General features: G+C 42.7%; 1 protein-coding gene across 1 annotated transcript in view; it reads left to right on the forward strand.

Moving 5' to 3' along the window:
- The window catches only part of TAF1 (TATA-box binding protein associated factor 1), a 120,163-nt gene that overhangs the window by 40,631 nt on the left and 57,849 nt on the right, over positions 1-21,683 (forward strand). The window contains 8 exon segments of the mRNA XM_030575944.1: positions 2,250-2,450; positions 10,492-10,633; positions 17,367-17,497; positions 18,091-18,171; positions 19,422-19,571; positions 19,741-19,860; positions 20,037-20,212; positions 21,236-21,477. Coding sequence (XP_030431804.1) covers positions 2,250-2,450; positions 10,492-10,633; positions 17,367-17,497; positions 18,091-18,171; positions 19,422-19,571; positions 19,741-19,860; positions 20,037-20,212; positions 21,236-21,477 — 1,243 coding nt within the window.

Here is a 21,683-nt window from a genome sequence, read left to right on the forward strand (position 1 = left end):
TTTTGATGGAATAGATGGGCCTAGAGAATTAAGTGTTAACCTGAGCCTGTTATTTTACAACACTAAACAGTAAAATGTGCTTTGGGTTTTTGAGTACAGAGACCTTCGCTTGATGAGCGTTGTGGAAGCGCAACTTTGTATTGAAGATACAGAAAAAGAACAAAAAAGCGTAAAAGCATTTTAAAATATAAAGCGTTAAGTAAGGCTTTTATTTTACCAATATGTTTTGTTTTCTTTCTCTTTAGCTGTAGAAAGTTTTTAAAAGTAAAACCTCTTGTTGATCAGTTTTTAGATGGTATTAAAGGTGGTAATAGCTGTCCTTTTTAGGGAAAAAAGAAATTAGTTGACCTGATTTGGAACTGTTGTTGCTGCCATTGTTAGAGTTTGATTTTTGCTTTCTATAAGATGATGCACACACAAGGGGAGAGAGAAAATTATAGAAAATAGAGCTTTTGTCTTTGGTGCTAATTTCCGTTTGAAGCCTTGCTGCTGGAAAAACTTGGCCACAGCACAAGGACTTGTTAGCCACTTTGAGATCTTGCAAACTTGTACCAGCACTGGGCTATTTAACTGCCTCACTGGTCACAGACTGTGACCAGTGAGGCAGTTAAATAGTATTGCACAAGATGCAGTCCCAGCTGGCTAAGCCAGGCTCTGATTAAATAGAAGGTGAAAGAGAAAATAAAATTGAGACGGAAAGAGCACATGAGGGAGATGGTGACACCTGGAACCCAAGTCTCTCCTAGGTGCTGTTCAGGACTTAGCCTAATCTTGTGGAGATGGTGATGTCATTGATTCCCTCCCTCACATTGACCGTGTCTGGTTAGGCTTCTTTTCAGAATCACTGTCATCCTGGGGTCACAGGAGATGCTGGTGGTGGCAGCCATGATGGTAGCGTGTATAATCTGAAAAAGCAGACAGATGAGCAGTGATGGCAGGGGTATGATGGGCTATGACTTAGTAGTTAAGGATTTGTTGGGTTCAACTTACATTCCCCCTCATCATCTTCTCCTGGTCTTTCTACCCCCGCCCCCCATGTCAGATGTCTCTCTTCTCTTCCCCCCATATGCATATCTTACTAAGGAGATGATTTAGTCAGTGGTTCTTGTGGGCTTTATGGACAAAACAGACCTTGAAGAGGGGTTGAAATGTAGACAGGATAGTGGTCTTATGAACAACTCAGAGCGTGTCCTGTTCCATCCATGGGAGCGGCATGGGAGAATCTGATAGATGGTTATGTGGCTAGGTGTTATGAGTGAAAGAGATGGTGTGGTGGGGAAATGATCTAAAGATGAATAGGAAGGAGTGGACAGTACTTTCCTTTCAGTCTCTCCGGTCTGAATCTCTGTCTTGTCATCTGACTTCTCTTTGCTTTCCCCCTTCATATCTAGTTTTTTAAAGTGCTATTTTTCCTTTTTGTATTACCAAAATCTGTCCTTTCATCACTATCCTGTTGCTAAGACCCTTGTCCAAGCCTTGGTCTACACCTGATTACTTAAACCACCTCCTCTCTGGCCTCCTTATCTCTTCAGTCTGCCCTAGACCTATCTTGGTAGCTGTAAAGTGCTGTCTGTGTTTCGTAAGATGCCTCTGCTAAAGTTTCAGTGGGGTAGCCGTGTTTGTCTGGATCTGTAAAAGCAGCAAGGAGTCCTGTGGTACCTTATAGATTATGTGCATCCGACGAAGTGGGTATTCACCCACAAAAGCTCATGCTCCAATACATCTGTTAGTCTATAAGGTCTCACAGGACTCTTTGCTGCTTCTGCTAAAGTTGCCTCCCTCTCCTGTTGCTCTGTTACTGCATTCAAGTGCCTCACTTTCAAGACTCTGCTTCTCTATCTGTGCATAGTGTTCTCTCACTGCTAACTGCCCCCTTCCCCCACTTCCCAGCTTTGCATCTTTATTTATATTGTCTTGGTGGAATACTCTCGCTTTTTTCTGCCAAGTATGCTTTCTGTCCTCTTTCAAATCATACCTAAAAGCATAGTTTGAGGCATGCTTACTGCTTTCTTTTCCACACCTTCCCTTGCCTTAACTATTGTCCCATGTTTTGTCTCACTTCAGTTAGTTAGTCTCTGGGGCAAGAAATGTGTCCTGCTCTGTAAAAGTGCATGTTGTGATGTGAATTAATATTGATGGCGTCATGATGACTGTGTTGTGCTGGGTCTCTTTCAGAGCTCTTGTTGGTGTTGCAAAGTCTACAATGATCAGTGACTATCTTTAAAATTTTTGTTTGTTTCTCTTGTCAGGCATTTGAAAACAATCTCTTCCGGGCTCCTATTTATCTGCACAAGATGCCAGAAACGGATTTCCTAATTATCCGAACACGACAAGGCTGTTACATTCGGGAGCTGGTCGATATCTTTGTCGTTGGACAGGAGTGCCCCCTCTTTGAAGTTCCTGGTCCCAACTCCAAACGGGCCAATACCCACATCAGAGACTTTCTACAGGTATGTGATAGGCCCAGTACAGGGACGATTCCACTAAGAGAACCCTGGAGAGAGTATATGAGGTAGCTCCAGGTCTGTACGGTCTGTCCTGAGCTAAGGTGCCTATTGCCCCTGCTAGGGCCTTGTCTTTGTTTCAAAGGTAAGAACAATATGGTAAAACACACTTTGGGTAAGTAATTTTAATTTATCAATTACCTATACAAGTTTCTCATGGTTCTTTGTATTTTAGATAAAGTACAGACTGTAGACTTAAGTTTTTTAATAGCCAAAATAGAATTTGAAAGCAAATAAGAAGTTACAGAAAGCAAAATCAACATGGTTATTTTGATAGCGTTCACATAATTTAAAAGAATGAATTTACATGGGAATGAATTTACCAAGGGATTACTAAAAGTAATAAATCATCAAAGAATCCAAATCTAATCATAAACTTATTACGTAGGTGAACTAACTCTAGTTCTGTGCTACTTTGGACAAAGCATTTGGGTACCAAGACAGAACTGTGAATTCTTAAATACATAGCTTTATTGATTTGACAAATAAGCTTATTTTTTCCAGTTAAATTACGGAACTGTCGGTAACTGTTCATCCCAATATCTGTAAAGTTAAGTGTTTAAATTTAAAACAATCACTTAATTACTAAAAATGACAATTTAATTCAAAAATATCTTACAGAGGAGACACTCGTAGCCAAGTTTTCCCACTTACACATACAATTAGCACACATGAAGCCCCAAATAAAACTTGCAGGTAACAATTTAAAACTGATTCTAGTGTCTGTGGAATTTTAGCAGTAGTCTTTACTTACAGATCTAGTCAAATTTTTTTCCTCTTTTTATCTAAGAAACTATCAAATTCTCTTGGCCACAGAAGCCTGACTTTTCTAGGTTAATCTCTTTGAAACATTCAGTTTTTTTCTCAGCTATCTTTTGGTGCAGGGTGAATAGTTTCTTCTTAACACTAACTCTATTTGCAGTGAGTTGTTCCAGCTTCAAAACTCTCAAATACTTATTAATTTAACATTATTTCTAGACAACTGAAGTAGAACTTGTCTTGTAAATGACAAACTTTACACTAACATCAGCTCAGGTACATACTGTTGGACAATCATCAAGCTTAATGTGTAACCCAGTTGTTACCTGGGTAAAAAAATACACATAATCAAATCTTTTTGCCACTTACCTGTTAGAATTGGTATGAAGGTGTTTTCCAGCTCAGCTTCATGGTTTCAGTGACTGGTTTCTTGAGACAGATAAGTTTATTTGGGTAATTTTAATTCAAATGCCATTTAATAGTTGTATTCTTGTTCTTTCTGGATTTTGCAAGTCTCCCTAAAGAGACTTAAAGAAACAAAGTTAATAGATTGCTTGTCTTATGGCGTGACTTCACATATTACCAGATGGGGTGCTCTTTGGTGTTAGCTGGTGATCCCTTCTGTCTCTTTTTTGTCAGGATGTTTTATCTTCAGGGAGCAAAATGCTGAACAAAACAGGCCCTTTTTGATCCATTTTGATTGGTGGTGTGGCCTGGATGTCATTTGGCAAAACTCATGGGGGCCAGACAGAAAGTAGTCATGTTTCTGAAAATGACTTGAAATAGTCTAACTGTAACCCTTGTGCCCCTCTGATTTGGCAGTAGCAAGGGTTGGGTTCAGTATCCAGGGGTTCCGTTTCAATAACACAATGCATAACCGGCTCGAGTCCCCATCCAGTGGGGCACTTGCATACAACCTCCCCCGGGCGCCTCTAGGAGGCAATGCTTCCCCTCTCGCAAGCACGGAGTCTGAGTGTAGCAAAATCCTTTTAATAAAGGAGGGAAACAATGCGGCATCACATTGGAGAAACACCACAAACAGGATTATAACACAAACCATAAGCAAAAAAACCTACCTCCAAGTACGTTTGACAATGTCCTTTTCCCCTTAGAGTCTTAAGTCCAATCACCCCAAAGTCCAACAACCCAAAAGTCTCTGGTCAGTGCCACCCCAGAGTTCAAAAGTTTATTTGCAGAGTTTTACCCCCCTCAGCCTGGGTGGAAATGGAGGGGGGGCCCACACAGGGTGGTGGGGCCCACACAGAGTGGTAAGGGGCACCTTATGTGGGCCAAGGCCAACTGCTCCGCCTCTCCGTGGAGTTCTGCTGCAGCCTTCACCACGACCAGCTCCACTACACCAGCTGTGCCGCTCCTCCAGCCAACCCGCAAGCCACTCCAGCCGTCCCTGCAAACCGCTCCACTCCGCTCACTGTTCCATGGGCTGCTCCAACATGCTGCAAACTGCTCCGCTCTGCCAGCCGCTTAGCGATAGGTCTTCAGGCTCCCCCACTAGTTAGCACGGCACTCAGTGCTCTCAGCTCAGTAATTCCAGCTCTTTATGATTTCAACTCTCAGCGATTTCAGCTCATAGTAGGGGAGCCCCAGTGCTGGTGCACCATTGGCCCAATATGAATTCAGCTCAGCAGCCTTTAGATGGAATTAAAATTAGCTCTACTCTTTTAACAGTGGAGAGAGGAGGATGTGCAATGGGTGTTCCAGGCCCTCAAAAGGGGCCCATACCATCAGGTACACACACACCAATCCCTAATCTCTCTCAATTCACTGGGTTTTGGAACCCATGTCCCTTGTCTAGCAATTGTCACTTAATATATATTGAGACATCTCTGTCATAAAGCAGTCTCATAGTTCCTCATTCACATAATCAGGGTGACAACACTTTGTTACTGGGGCAGGAGGAATAAAAAAATTGGGGATCCCAGAGCTGTCAAAATAACCATCCCAGGCTGCCGTGGGCTATGCTAGGTGGGGTGGGTGTGCCAATGCAAATACTTAAAATTCCTTTCCGTGCTCCCCATAATTCACCACCAGATGTCAAGGTAGGGCTCATCCTGACTCTGCTTACATAACCATAGCACAAGTTATCCCTTTGCATCCAGTGAGAAAACTATCTCCTTTGTTTTTGTTTTGCAATTGTTCAACTTGCTTGTGTCAAGGTTTCCACCCCCTGCCCCCGAACTCGGGGTACAGATGTGGGGACCTGCATGAAAGGCCACCTAATCTTATATTCTATCTGCTTAGGTTAAAACTTCTCCAAGGCACAAATTCCACCCTTGTCCTTGGACTGGTATTGCTGCCACCATGTGATTTAAACAAACATTCAGGGAAGGGTCACTTGGAATCCCTATCCATCCCAGTATATCTCCCCAAGCTCCTTCAGCCCCCTTCCTGGGGAGGCTTGAGACTAAAATACCAACCTGTTGCCTTAGCAACGTGAGCTCAACCAGACCCTTTGTCTTTAGGACACGGAAATCAATCAGATTCTTAAAAGAAGAACTGTTATTATAAAGAAAAAAGTAAAAGAATCACACCTGCAAAATCAGGATGGAAGGTAACTCCACAGGGCTATAAAAAGATTTTAAAACACAGAGGATTCCCCTCTGGGCTCAGCTTCACCAGTTACAAAAACAAGAATGAAACTACTTCTGTAGCATAGGGAAATTCACAAGCCAGAACAAGAGAGAACCTAATGCATTTCCTTGCCCTACTCACAGATTCTGTGGTTTTAGATGGATTATTCCAGGTATATTTTTCAGGAGATATTGTACCTGTTTGGCTTCTCCCTCTGTCCAGACAGGGAAAAACAAAACATCCTCCACCCCAGATCTGAAAGTATCTTCCTTCCTCATTGGTCCTTCTGGTCAGGTGCTAACTAGGTTATTTGAACTGCTTAATCCTTGACAAGTAAGGCAATTCAGTACAGCTGCCAAGGAGGGATTTTATGCTACTGAATGGCTGGCATACAGAAAGGTTGCTACCCTTCCCCCTATATTCATGACACCTGGTGACCCCACAAATCTTCATTTGCAAACGTCTTATAGAATCACATAAATGTAGAGTTGGAAGGGGCTGTAGAGGTCAACTAGTCTCTCTCTGACAGGTGTTTGTAGTCAAACTCCTAGAGTGACACAGGGATTACACAGCTGGTCTAGGTAACCTGTTTCGTACTAAACTATCCTTTATAGTTAAAAGTTTGTCCTAATTCAAACCTAAATACCATTTCTGCAACCTAAGCCAATTAGGTCCTACCTTCAGTGGATATGAAGAACAATTGATCACTGTCCTCTTTGTAACAATACTTTACATATTTGAACTCTTACCATGTTCCTCCCAGCCTTCTCTTCTCTGGATTGAACATGCCCATTTCTTCTTCAAGTGATGTCCCTGTGGGTGCTCCACTGTACATGCATCAGCGCCCCTATGGTCCTGGGATGGGAGATCTTCATCAGCAGTGCCTGTTGGACCACACTTGTGCACCTCCCCGTCTTGCGCTGTGAGCGGACTGTGTATATATAGTGCAGTCCGACTGCCCCTCAGTTCCTTGTCTACTGCCTTTGGTCTAGGACGAAATCTGCAGCAGAGCCTGCTTCTCCTTTTGTCCTGTTAGATCGTGTTTTTTCCTGTTACCTTTTAGTATAGTGTAATATTTGTATCCTCCCTTTTCATCCTCTCCCTGTTAAAAAAACAAAGGAAAAAAAGAATTTCTTTTAAGCCTCTTTACCCTTTCCAGTTCATACCTTAGGTTTTCATTTTCCTGCTTCTCGCCCTTCCCACTGGGAAACATTTTCCCTCACCTTTATGTCTGGATCTCCTTGGTTAAGAGGTGTGTTTCCTGCGGATTGCCTTGTGGTAAGTCAGTCACCCACAGTGCATTTTCAGCCTCAGAAAGGGACATGTCTTCCAAAAGTGTGCTCACTGCCAGGGCTAGAAAAGACCAAGACATTCGGCTGCTACATCTTCTCATGGAGAAATTACTGTATCCAGCATCGGACACTGGTCCAAACATGTCTCCTGCACGGCTCTTATGCTCCTCTAAATCATCCACCAGCCCTCATTCGCCACGCCTTTCTAAAAGAAAATCTTGTGTTTTACATTCTGATGAGAAGAAACTGGCTCCTTCATCACCTTCTGAGACACCGCCTGTCTGAATGCCATCCTCTGTGAGGTTAGTTGCCTTGACATCCTCGGAGAGAGGACATAGCCTCCAGGGCCTATCCAAATACCTCCAGTACTGAAGCTAAGCAAAGATCTAAAGACCATAATGGGCAGACATGCAACCCTCGGCACCGTCTCTTGGCACTACAGACCGAGACACAAGACCTTCAAGAAAAGTGCCAGCTGTCCTGACCAGACCAACTTTGGGTTTTATGGCACCTACAAAACTGCCGGCACTGGCAGTCCTACCAGCGCCAATGGTCCATTATGGCACTGGACAAGTCCTCCACTCATTTGCTGGCTGCTTAGGAGAATGCACCTCTCTCTTGGTACTGATACACACACTGGTGCTGATGATGCTCCTCGCCAAGAGTTTAGATCCCCAAGGAACTACTTGTCTCTGATGTGCCTGAGTCACCACTACTCAGACTTGACCTCTCTCCACTTCCGTCCTTCTCTCCGGACCCACACTCATTCTCACTACTTCAAATCCACAATTGGACGAGGATCCTGGTATGGACTGCCATGGATGCAACCCCACGTGCCACTCCCTCAACACTGGCCATACTGGGATCCTTGGGCCATGTACAGAGCACAGTTTGGGAACCTCCATGGAGGAAAGCCAGAGGCCTTCTCTTAACCCCCAGAGGCTAAGCATCACCCTATAGCAGATAAGGAAAAGAACAGGACAACAAAATTCCACCACACTCCACTTCTCATCTTTTTCCCCTGATGAGGCTATCATGCCTCCACCTCCTATTGCAGCTGACGACTTCAACATTTCCAGGAGTTATTTTGAAGGATTGCAGACTCCCCACTCCAGATTCCTTTGGAGGAGGTGAAAGATTAACAACATAAGCTGCTTGACATCCTACACATATCCTCCTCCAAATAGCTCTCCCTGTCAAGGAGATCCTTCTTGATCCTGCTAAAGTGCTCTAACAGATCCAGCGTCCATCCCAATGACCTGCAAGTGAGCAGACAAAAAATACTATGTTCCTGCAAAAGGCTTGGAATTTCTCTTTGCTCATTCCACCCTAAATTCCTTAGTCATCAAGGCTGCGCAAGAAAAAGGACAACAATACCGACCTTGACCCACGCATTATGACAGAGACTGGAAGCGATTAGATCTATTTGGATGCAAGGCTTATTTGTCTGCTACACTCCAATTCCAGATATCCAGTTATGAGGCTCTCATGGCTAAGTACGATTACCTCAGTTGTTCTAAAATACAGGAACTATGCCCAGACCTTCCCGATAACAAAAAAAGGTACAACTCCGGTCGCTCATATCTGAAGGATACCTCTGCAACAGATGAGGTAGTGACCCTATAGACAATAGCCTCCTTCACCACCACATAACCCTGATCGATTCTCAGAGCGTCATTCATTCTGTGCACTGAATGAAGCAGTGGACCGTGGATATAATGGTATATGATCATGTAATTGAAGACTATCATAATGAATATGCACAAGGGGGCCAAATTAAGGTAGTACAGGCAGCCTTAATTCTGGCGCTTTTGAGTATTTGACTTTGCAATCTTAATGTTCTTTTATCACATTTTTTGTGTGTGTAATTTTCTAGGTTTTAAAAAAGCAAACTGAAAAAAATCCATCATATGGAATCCTTTGATTCCAACATGGGTAATCAGCAGGGCTGGAACCTTTTGATCCACAGAACAGACCTTTGCCACTTGAGCTAGTAGAGCAGGGTAGGCAAACCTATGGCACGTGTGCTGACGGTGGCATGTGAGCTGATTTTCAGTGGCACTCACACTGCTGGGTCCTGGCTACTGGTCCTGAGGGCACTGCATTTTAATTTTAAATGAAGCTTCTTAAACGTTTTAAAAACCTTATTTACTTTCATACAACAATAGTTTGTTTATATATTATAGACTTATAGAAAGAGACCTTCTAAAGATGTTAAAATGTATTACTGGCACGCGAACCTTAGAGTGAATAAATGAAGACTTGGCATACCACTTCTGAAAGGTTGCCGACCCCTGTAATAGAGTAACTGATTGCAGTAGGAGGTTGTATTTGATCCAGCCACTAGAGGCGGATGAGACACATACTTGCCAGTAGGGTTTCATAGATATTTGCTGACAGCAGAGGAATGGTGAAACTTAGGAATCTTGGTTCCATTCCTAGTTCTGAAGGGTGAGAGTTCTTGCTTTTTCCCCTCCAGCCTATCTCCTTGAGTCTCCCCCTCTTGGCTTTCTGTCAGAGTGTCTTTCTCCTCTTCCGCCTTTCTCTCCCTGCCCTTTTGAGTATCCTTGTTCAGTCTCCTTATCTAGCCATTCCCAGTTTTTTCTCCCTTCCCTCTGCAGGCTCTTTATCCAAATCTTACTTTTGTACCCCTTTCTGGGTCGTCTTTGCATTTCAGCCAGGTTGCTAAGTGACAGCAGGGGGAATATTGAGAGCAGAAGGGTCTCTGAGCTCTCAGTTTCTGTGGCAAGTGCACAGAAGCTGGGAAGAGCAGGGGCAGGGAAGGTCCTGCTTAGTCCCTGCCACCCTATGCTGGAGCATACTTAATGCAGCCCAAATCTTTGGAGAATTTAGCTGCCAAATTGCAAGTCTGTATGGAGCACGTATGAATTGAGATTTTTCAAAGGGTTGTAACTTCCCCCCCAAAATTTGCATGTTTATTCACAGGACCAGGAAAAGGCATATTCCTCACACCAGGGTGACCACCTCTTGTCAAATTTCAAGTCCCTGTTCCAAGTATAGAGACTAGAGTTTCTAATAGTCATAAGAATTTTTTTAACTTGGGCAAAATGTATTTTTCGTTAATCTTGTTCTTGGAAATGGCTGAACTGTTTTGGTTGATATTTTCCAAAAAAAATTCAGCTTTTGGTGGATACCTGGCATGGAAAATTTAAGCCTAAATCGTTAGTTTGATTAAGTTATAAGCAACAGAAAGTGGCTCTTCTGATGGGAAATGTTGGTTGTTCTTAAGTATAGGCAGCACTATTAGCCCTGCCTTTAATAAATTCCATCTTCAGTGAGTGCTCAGCACACAAAGCATACAGCAATGTTCTTGGCTTGCTTTCTAGGTCTTCATTTATCGCTTGTTCTGGAAGAGCAGAGACCGGCCCCGGAGAATTCGCATGGAGGATATCAAAAAGGCATTTCCTTCACACTCTGAGAGCAGCATTCGAAAGCGGCTAAAGCTATGTGCTGACTTTAAACGCACAGGTAATCCAGAGCCTTCCATGTAGCTCATTAATCACTCAAGAAGGTCACTTTTTTAGTCTGTCGTCCTCTTATCACCTTCAAGAAACAGCTGAAAGCCAACCTCTTCCCAAAAGGCCACATCCACCTCTTGTTTATGTACTCTAGCTTGTTTGAACTGAACAAGTGTGTCCAGCCTCTTCAGCCTGAGACGTCAACATATTATTTAAGAAAGGTCAAGGGGCCACAGTAGTGCTCCAGCTATTTCTCCATGCTCAGCAGAGACAGTTCAGCTCCAAACTTGTGTGTTTGCCATCCACAGATTGGCAGGAAAGAGGCAACGGAGCAGCTAGTTACTCTCCTCCTGCCACTGCAATGCAGCAAGAGGCCTAATGGGGAGCTGCTGAGTAGCTGGGAAGGGACAGCAGCTGCTCTGATGCAAATCATGTGTACTCTGCAGTTGTGGAGGTGGCACTTCTTACCTCCTCCCTGTAGTGATGAGTGTTATTTGAATGCATTAGTTTAAAAATCCTAAAGGCCTGGTTCAGCAAACACCTTTTCAATTCACAAATACAAATTTTCTTAACACAGTTGATCTCGAGGGCCAAAAGTGGCCACTGCTGTTGTAAACCGTTTGGAGTAGGGATTTATCAGGTTGGCACTGAACTTTCTATGCTAACTTGCACACAACCCCCTCATTTTCCTGCTGGCACTGAGAGAAATTCTTACTGTGTCCACATTACTGGTGCACATTGTGTCTTACAGACAAAGACAAGCTGAATTCTTGCCTCTACCCTAAGAGTTTGAAAGTCTGATTCAAGCAAATACCATACACAGAATGACAGAAACACAAAGAGGCAAGAAGGAAGTAGTGTAGAGCTCTATATTGGATGGCTACAAGAAAAGTGGATTTATAGGGATGTTGGGGAATGAGAAGAGTGATAAATGCCATTGGGACCAGGGTGGATTTGATTTAAATCACTTGTCAGGAAGATTCGATTTAATCATGGATTTGTATATAAAAGTGCATTCTTGTTGGCTGTTATAACCTTACTACATATTCTTTACAACTCAGAGATAGATGTAGGTTTATTTTAGAAGGTACACACTATACATTTTTAAGTGATTTATTTTGAAAACTTTTCAGATTAGTTTTACAGCTATATCAGAAAATTGATTATTTGGTTATTTCATTTATATTGAAATATATATATTTATGAAGTCATTGGGAAGTGAACTATCTCCAGTTCAACAGGTTAATCATTAATATTTGGAGGATTTTCTTGCTACGCTGTATTAGGAGGAGAACATCACCAGACATATAAATTGCTTTATTTAACTAAAACAACATTATGTATTCTGGGTTTTTTTCTTCAATAGCAAACATATAATATTTTAACAAAAGAAACATATGAATGTTTGAATTTAGCTAGACATTCAAGTTTTTTTTAAATCAGATTTGTTTTTGTTAAAATTGTTTTTAACTAAAACAGTTAAATGAATATATTAAAAAAAAAATTTAAATCGACTGTGTCAGCCAGGTCAACATGAAAAACTTAAAATACACCTCTACCTCGATATAACGTGACCCAATACAACACGAATTCAGATATAACGTAGTAAAGCAGTGCTCCGGGGGGGAAGGGCTGCGCACTCTGGTGGATCAAAGCAAGTTCAATATAATGCAGTTTCATCTATAACATGGTAAGATTTTTTTACTCCTGAGGACAGTGTTATATCGAGGCAGAGGTGTATTGGCTTCTGCAGCTAACTCAGTCATTGTGTTCACCTTCATTTTCCTGTTTGTTCATAATCTGGAAAAGAAAAACAAGCTTTCCTGCTTTTTCAGGTCCCAAACGATTTCTCAATTTGGAATGAATTAGTTCAAAGGAAGAAAATATTCTTTCTACACCAGCAGAAGAAGCTACTGCTGTTGAAAGTGAGGTTATCACTTCAACAGTCTCGGAATCCAAGTGCTTATTGACTTCCACCGGTTCACTGGTGTGACTTTCTTTAAAACATCATCAGCAAACATGTATTTCTTGAATGGTTCACCCTTAGCTCTGAAGTTTATTATAGTTGGCATTATGGAGGGATGATTGCTGGATGTCCATGTCATAGCCACCAACTCTTCTTCAGCAGTTATGGTTTGACCCTGGTACTGAGATTATTTTCAAGAAAATGAGCTGGAGATAGTGCTTGTCCCATTCGTTTTTTTAAAGCTTGTAATTTAACTCTGTAATTGGAAGGAACCGAGTGAGATCTGAAAAAGAGAAATAGGCAAATTTCAACAGCGTCAGCAATAAAACAGCTATTTCCCTGCATTTTGTTCAAGGCTACAGAAATAGGCTTCAGGGTACTCAGCATGTGTTCAATATTTCTCTTAAGCCCAATGTTGAGAACTTTGGCTGTGACAGGGCCATCTATTTTTTCATGATTTTGTTCACAAACTGTCATCAGATTAGGCCAGTTCTTGATATAGTGCTCAAAACACACCGTTACTGAGTTCCATTGCATGTCTTGTGGCAGAGTTAGCTTCGTTCCTCACACTTTTTTCAGAGCAGCTGCTGCAAAGTGGTTGTTATGGAAGTATTTTTGCAATTTCAGCTTCATTAGCTTTTATTTCTGGAACACTGAAGTCTTTGGCTAGGAAGTGCTTCAAATGAGCTCTGCAACCGTATGTTATTAGCTTGGGACTCTCTTCTAAAATAATTTCTTACTTTGGATACAATTGCAGCATTGTCTGTGATGAAGCTGTGCACTAGACATTTGAATTTTTTTTTCACAGTCTGTTAGCTTTTACTGTTACTTCTTGTAACTATTCTGCTGTGTATGCATTTCCTGATGTATCAGTTGTTTCTGTAAGGAAGACATTCCCTTCTTCTCTTGTCACACACGCGTGTACAACAGGATCGTTGTGGACATTGCTCCACCTATCGACTCAGGTTAACAATTTCACCCTCTAGACCTTTTGCACACTGCTCAATTTCTCTTTCATATACTTTATCCAGCAATTTGCCTGGGACATTTGCTCTGTTGGGTGGACTGTGGCATGGTCTTAATGACTGAACCATGTTAATGAAGTGTGAGTTCTCAGTCATACAGAAAGGAGAGTTTATTGCATAAACAAACCAGCAATTTTTTCATCAGTTACCTCTTTTTGTAATCTGCTGGTTCCTGTCACAAACTTATCTGTTGTTTCTGGATGACGGAGATTTTATTTCCTTTTTGCTGCAGGTGATATAGTGTGGCCATGTGACATACATGTGACTGAAGCACTATCATTGGCAGATAACTCTGAAACTATAGAAAATGATGGTGATCTTGAAGGTGGATAGTCTTCAGAATCTTGTATGTTGAGGATGATTCTCGTAAACAAAATAAGTCAATGCAGTTATTGAATTATTACTACCATACTGCTCATTTAGTATTACTCATTACATTCGCTGACACTCAGAACTACTTTAAAGGTGAAATTGTAAAAGGAAGATCTGCCTATTTCAGCTATTTATTTTTTTTATCATAACTGCATCTAAAATAATAGTACCATAGAGTAACAACTATATTTTTTGCTTAAACATGATAATTCAAGAATAGTTCAGAGGGAAGACAGGCAGTCCTTAAGAAAGAAGTATGAAATAAAAAAGTTTACCAACCTGAAGTTACTGCATGTTCAGACATGTTCATCATCTTCAACGCAGCTTCCGCCTGAGAAGGAACACTTCTCATGATGTTGTTTCACTGGGTCAATGAAGCCTTGCATTTCTTTGTTGGACTGTTTGCATTTTGCATGCATCCCTGTCTTACCCCCAGGTAGAGGAACTTCATTAAAATATTCCCAAACTGGGTCTCTTTTATGGCCTGCTGCCATTCTAGGTTTTCACTTCTAGTGAGAGAATGGTGTGGAAGATCACAAATCAATAAAGGCTAGATTCAGAAAGACCTCAAGACTTCTGGAATATGCTGCCCAAACAGTTTCACTTTTGTTTCTACTGCCTGTCCCTCCCTTTTCACATTTATCTCCAGACTTCTCCTTTTCCAGCTCTGTTCCGCCCCCAGCAATATTCTATTCATTGAACTTTTTGAAACTTTGCAGTTTTAGAGAGAGGGATTGACTCTGTGTACACAAATTTGCAGAGGGACAATAGGATTGAGGTCTGTTATTTCTCACCTCTCTATATTAACTAATTAATTTTATTTATTTAAAAACATTTTTGCTGTTAACAGGCATATTCGATCTGGAGACACAAATCAGTAGTTAGAGAATTGCAAAACTAAGGATCTCTGATAGTGCTCAGTCTAGAAGATACCGAGTCCCATTGGGTAGATAGAAAGATTAACCTAAATAATCTCTGCAGAAGCCCCTGGAGCCCCATAAAATTGGGTCCCTAATCCATGAACTATTGAAACTCATTTACAAACCTTTTTTTTAAACATTACATGAATATATTGTCTCATACTATAGAATTAGAATTTATGATCCTTATTCCATGATGAGATATCTTTGAGATACATTATATCTTAATTAAAACTATCTTTAAATTGCTTTTTCCTCAAAAAGCATTTTATTAAAAAAAATGAAAAAAATCAGATTTTTAAAAAAATTTAAATAAAAAAACTGCCAAAATGTTGATTTTTATCTACCCTGATTGGGACATACTTGGTGCATTGGTGTTTTAAATACTTTTGAAACTTAAGTGTTAAGAGGCAGGGGAAGAGGTGGCACTGCGGTCTCTTAACTGAAAGGCATTGACCATGATAAATGTAATTGAAGCCAAAAATCTGTCTCTAACCCTAATTTGTTTTTAATATCAGGGATTTGTTTAATTTGTTCCCATTACTAGATGTTACACTAGAATAATTGAGATTTGGAATGTAGCTGAGAGGATGTAGTCCTCAGGCTCTGGGACCTCTATCTGCGGCACAGTATACATCTTATTTCAGCTCACCTTTCATGGGCCAAGAACGCTTTGGCAGATTGCTTCAGCAGGACCTTCTTGTCTCACCATGAGTGTTCCCTCCATCCAGAGGTGGTCAGCTCCATCTTCCACAAGTGAGGAACTCCCCAGGTGAACCTGTTTGCGGAACAGGAAATGCCACATATTTTGCTCAATAAGGGGCATGGACAGGGGATCCCTGTTGAACACTTTTCTATTCCCATGGTCGGGGGCTCTGATGTACGCCTTTACTCTGATGCTGTTGCTCCCAAGGGTCCTCATGAAGATCAAGCAGGTGATCGAGATCAAGAAGGTGATCCTGATAGCACTGGCTTGCCTGTGCCAGCACTTACAGTATGCTGCTGGACTTTTCAGTGCCGGTTCTGTTCCAGCTGCCGCTCAGGCTGGACTTGCTGTCCTGAAACCATGGCAGTCTTCTGCATCTAAATGTGGTGGCGCTGCACCTGACGGCTTGGCTGCTGCTTGGTTGAGCGTGAGTAGCAGTGCTTGGCCGATGTCCGGCAGATTCTGTTGGGAAGTAGGAAGCCCTCCACCAGAGCAATCTACCTGGCCATATGGAAGCGGTTCACTTGTTTGACCTTGGATAAAGACATCCAGCCTGAGCAGGCGTCATTGTAGTTGATTTTAGACTATCTTCTGCATCTCAAGCTCCGGGGCTTGTCTCTTTGTCAATCAGGGTCAATTTGGCAGCCATTTCTGCCTTCCACCTTCCACTCAGTGACAGACTGGTTTTCGCCCAGGACCTTGTGAGAAGGGTAGGTGAACTTGGCGCCACGATGGTGGACCTTCCTTTCACCATTTCCCATAAGGATAAAGTCCCCCTGTGCCTACATACTAAGTTTCTGCCAAAGGTCCTATCCAGTTTCATCTCAACCAATCCATTCACTTACCTGCTTTCTTCCTAAAGCCTCATGCTTTAGAAGGAGAATGTCGACTTCACTCCCTCATCTCCTGGGCCTTGGCCTTCTGTCTACAAGGGATGAGACTGATCCAGAAATCCCCTAGATTTGTTTATTATAATAGTTGAAAGAGTTAAGGGACAGGCAATCTCCACACAGAGACTCCCCAAGTGGATTTTGGGGTACATTACACTGTGCTATCAGTTATCTGGACTGCCTCCACCCCTTAGAGTGAGGGCCCATTCCACAAGAGCCCAGTCATCAACCATGGCCACCCTCCACGATGTGCTGGTTCAGGACGTATGCAGAGCATCCATGTGAAGTTCAGTACATACCTTTGCTACACATTACGCCTTGGTACAGAACTCTGTGATGGATGCCTCTCTCGGAACTGCTGTCCTCTGCTCAACTATTCCATCCTCATCCTTGCACCCTTTTCTGACTTAGGTACTGCTTGTTAATCACCCTCAATAGAATACACTAGGGACCATTGCTTGAAGGAGACAAAAAAGAGAAGTTGTTGTTGTTACTTGTCTGTAGCTGGAGGTTCTTCGAGAAGTGTGGTTCCTATCTGTATTCCCTTGGGTGTTTATGCAAGCGCACCATGTGTCCAAAACTGGAGATTTTGAAAGTAGTAGTGTCCATTGGTTCACACGTGCTCTCTTGGCTCATCTCATGGTTTCTTCCAAGATAATAAAGGGTAGGGCAGACTGACCACATCTCCAGTTCCTTCACCGTGAATGCAAGAGATCCAAAGCAGAGGGGAAGGAGGGTGGGTAGTTGAATATAGATAGGGACCTCACATCTCAAAAAACCTCTAATTACAGGTAAGTAACCTCTCCTTCTTTTTTGAGGGATGGTCCCTATTGTTACAAGTAACCTCATCTCTGCATTTTTCAGGGATGGACTCAAATTGGTGGGTATTAAAGTCAGACTTCAGATTACCAACAGAAGAGGAAATAAGAGCAATGGTGTCCCCAGAGCAGTGCTGTGCCTATTATAGCATGATTGCAGCTGAACAGCGGCTAAAGGTAAATGTCTCTTGCAGGCTAACTGATAAATACTGATCTATTACAGGAAACTCTTTCTTTCTGAAAACAACAAGGAGTCCGGTGACACCTTAAAGACTGATAGATTTATTTGGGCATAAGCTTTTGTGGGTAAAAAAAGCTTACTACTTCAGAGGCATGGAGTGAAAGTTACAGATGCAGGCATTATATGATGACACATGAAAAGAAGGGAGTAACTCACAAGTGGAGGACCAGTGTTGACAGGGCCTGTTCTGTTGTTTTCCTTGTTGGGCCTGTACATGCACCCCCTCAAATACCCCTCCCCTTCTTCAGCTCCCCTCCGCTGACTCCCCACCTGCTACCCCCCTTCTCCCCGGCAGCGTTCTCTTCTAGGGAATCTGAAATATGGTAATCCTAGTCCAAATGCTGATACATGTTTCAGCTTTGTTAATCTCCTGGTGGGTGTCTCCTCACAGTGTGTTCTTTATACTACACTTGGTCTGTTCTCTGCTGGAGACTGTCAGTCTCGTAGTACTCTGTTTTTTCCTTTTCTCATGGGTCCTTTTTATAATTTGGGAGTTTGATTTTTTTTTTTTCTTTCTGTTTCTCTACAGGATGCAGGTTATGGGGAAAAATCATTCTTTGCCCCAGAGGAAGAGAATGAAGAGGACTTCCAGATGAAGATTGATGATGAGGTACTGTCAGGGCAGAGCAGGGAAAGTGTTAGACATATGATGGTCTGTAAACTAGTCTGGTAGCAAATAAATAAAATACATCTTTTTTTAAATGGAGAACATATTTTCTTTTGGGTGTAGATTGTATAATCGTGATTCCCCCCTCCTTTTTTTTTTACCCCTGAGGAATCCACCCCTTGCTGCAAAATGGACTCAGTGCAAGGGCTTGTCTGTACAAATAGTTAGTTGTGGCAAACTGGGATATAAGCCTACCTCCCACTAGCCTGTTATGTGCTAAGGGTCCTGGGGCTAAAGGTAAAATCTATGCCAAAACTACAGCTAATATAACATCAGAGAATGGCCTGAACACATTACAATAGTGCTCTGAATTCCACTGACTAGTTGTAATAGCTAGGACTGTATTATCTGAGACCCCCTATCCACCCAGCTCCCACCAAAGCAACTGTGCTAACTCTACAAGGACGCTGCTGGTAGATAGGCCTATGGTCAGACTCTCAGGCGTAGGGGGAAGAGCCTTGTCAGCATCTCTTCATTGACCAGTCCATGGTGGGGATTTGAGTTGGGAGTTGGAAAGACAAGAAGAAAAGCACCATGAAAGCAAGTGGAGGAGAGCCTGGAGCATGGTGAAATGGAGAATAGACCACTCTGTGGACTTGGTCATTGCTCCCTTTAATTGTTGTTTAGTGTTTAGTTACCAAGATGATGGAAGTCTTAGAAATATCCAAGATAAAGAGGGAAGACTAAGTAGTGAGTGGACTGTGGTGATCAGTGTCCCATTCTCGAAGGAGATTACTGCAGACCCTAAGCTGTTCAATTTGACAGACTATAAATTTAGATCTAATAAAAATATAGTCATGCAATCTGATGGTACAGCAGGGGTCCATGAGGCATCAGCTAGTGCTAGCATGAGCAGAGGTGCCTGGGAGAGGAGAGAGCTAAGGTGACAGCACAGGTCAGGAGGGCTCAGCACATCAGGGAATGCAGATGTCTATATTTATTTCACTGTTTTTTAAAGCTGTTTGAACATAAATGTTTCCTCTGAATGAGGACAGGTCATGTGTGTGTTTATGATTTCACTCAGTTTATGTCCATTAAAAACTGTGGTCTGTCAGTAAATTAAACTTGAGAACATTAGTAAAAACTATTTAATTTGCTTGAAATTTTGATGGGGCCAAAACCAGAATGGGTGGAAATCTCTCCCTGGTGAGAGTGACAGATGTGTGATGGCCTGTTTCTCTCCTTTATGGCAGGTGCGCACAGCTCCTTGGAATACCACACGAGCCTTCATTGCTGCTATGAAGGGGAAGTGTCTTCTGGAAGTGACTGGTGTGGCAGATCCTACAGGTTGTGGTGAAGGATTCTCTTATGTGAAGATCCCAAACAAACCAACCCAGCAGAAGGTAGATGTGTTCCCAAGGCTGGTGTGGGGCAAGAGGGATAAGCCTGAAGAAGTGGAATAAAGATGGGGGGTGGGAGGTGCAGTTTGAGAGGATGTCAGACAGAGGGAATGAGAATACAGAAAAGGTTAGTGTGTTTGGTAACATTCAGAGGCTGTCCTTCTCTAAACAGGATGATAAGGAACCACAGCCAGTGAAGAAGACTGTGACAGGGACAGATGCTGATCTCCGGCGTCTGTCTCTCAAAAATGCCAAACAGCTTCTACGTAAATTTGGTGTTCCTGAAGAAGAGGTGAGTCTGATACAGGAGCTGCACAGTATGGAGTCCTGTCCATGAGAAACTTTGGATGAATCCAGAGTGGCTTATGAAGAGGGCTCACTTTTAACTCTGGCCTTTCTGAATACGGATCCTCCTCCCTGAACTGTCTGTCTCCTGAATCCCTTTCTAGTGTGTGTCTTGTTTCTCAGATTAAGAAGCTTTCCCGTTGGGAAGTGATTGATGTGGTGCGCACAATGTCCACAGAGCAGGCTCGCTCAGGAGAGGGGCCTATGAGTAAATTTGCACGTGGGTCTCGGTTCTCAGTGGCAGAACATCAGGAGAGATATAAAGAGGAGTGTCAGCGCATCTTCGACTTGCAGAATAAGTAAGTTCTTATCAGGATTTACAGCCTTCTGTCCGTTCCCCAGTCAGGAGCCTAGACTCTTTTGCTTTGCTTATGGGTCTTACAGACTTTGAATGCGTGTGTGCTGCAGAGAATAGTGGGGGTTCATGTTGATTTGTCTAGCTGAGCCACGTTAATAGAGCACTGAGGATGTGGGCTTTCTGGGAATGTTTATAGAACATATCGGGATGGTTTTGGTGTTCTCTTGGTTGCAGATCTTTTTTGGGAAAGATCAGGAATGGAAGTCTGAAACCATACCCTGATAGGTGTGATATGATATTCCACAGAGCTCTGTTTCTAGGCCCACAGTTTCTAGCTTCTTACCCCTGTCTCTGTTGGGTAGCAACTACTGGCTCCACACCCTTCTCTGTGTTACTGTAGCTCATAACATTTACATCTCCAATCCAAGGCTTTTTCTACACTTAAAATGCTACAGCAGCACAGCTGCAGCAGCACTTCAGTGTAGACACATATCGCAGCAACAGGAGGGGTTCTCCCTTTGCTGTTGGTAATCCACCTCTCTAAGAGGCAGTAGCTATAGAAGAGCTCTTCTATCAGCCTGGCTCTAACTACACCTGGGGATTAGGTCGGCTTAACTACGTCTCTCGGGGGTGTGGATTTTTTATAGCCCTGAGAGTTGTAGTTATGCTGATGTAACTTTTCAGTGTAACCAGCCCCAGGGTCTTCAAATAAAACGTTGGTCTGAGAGCCAGCAGGGTAGGCAGATGATTGGACTATCACTGTGAAGAGGAGGACAATTGAATGAGAGGAGGAGTATTGAGTCTGGGATCCTTCTGGGAGCAGAAGCTGCAGGATGGCTGAAGTGGAAGAGCTGATTAACAGTTTGAGGGGTTTGTGTACATTCCAGGCTACTCTTTGGGAGAGCTGGTTTTATACCTACTGCTGTCACTTTTGTTCTCTCATTTATGCATGAAGGGTTGGGGTAGATGGTGAGGTACTTGTGGTTTGTAAGATAACTGACTTTGAAGCGGTCTCCTGTTTCAGAGTTTTAGAATCAACTGAGATCTTATCAACAGACACAGACAGCAGCTCAGCTGAGGACAGTGACTTCGAGGAGATGGGAAAGAATATTGAGAATATGTTACAGAACAAGAAAACCAGCTCACAGCTGTCTCGGGAGAGAGAAGAACAGGAGCGGAAGGAGCTGCAAAGGATGCTTCTGGGAGAAGACAGTGGCAATGACAAGGAAAGGAGCAAAAAGGACAGGAGAGACAAAAAAGGATTGTGTGAGTGATTGCAGTAAGTGGGGTGCAGGGGCAGGAGATATGATGCTGGTGTGAAGTACCTAGAAATGGCTGTATTCAACCAGACCAGTGCTTTGTGTAGCCCAGTGTCCTGTCTGAACTGTTGCTTCAGAGAAAGGTGCATAATCCTCATAATTATGCATTGATGTGCTTGTTTGAAAGAGGTGGAGGGTGGTATTGTTTTCCTA

Source organism: Gopherus evgoodei, chromosome 9, assembly GCF_007399415.2.
Source record: "Gopherus evgoodei ecotype Sinaloan lineage chromosome 9, rGopEvg1_v1.p, whole genome shotgun sequence".
NCBI lineage: Eukaryota > Metazoa > Chordata > Testudines > Testudinidae > Gopherus > Gopherus evgoodei.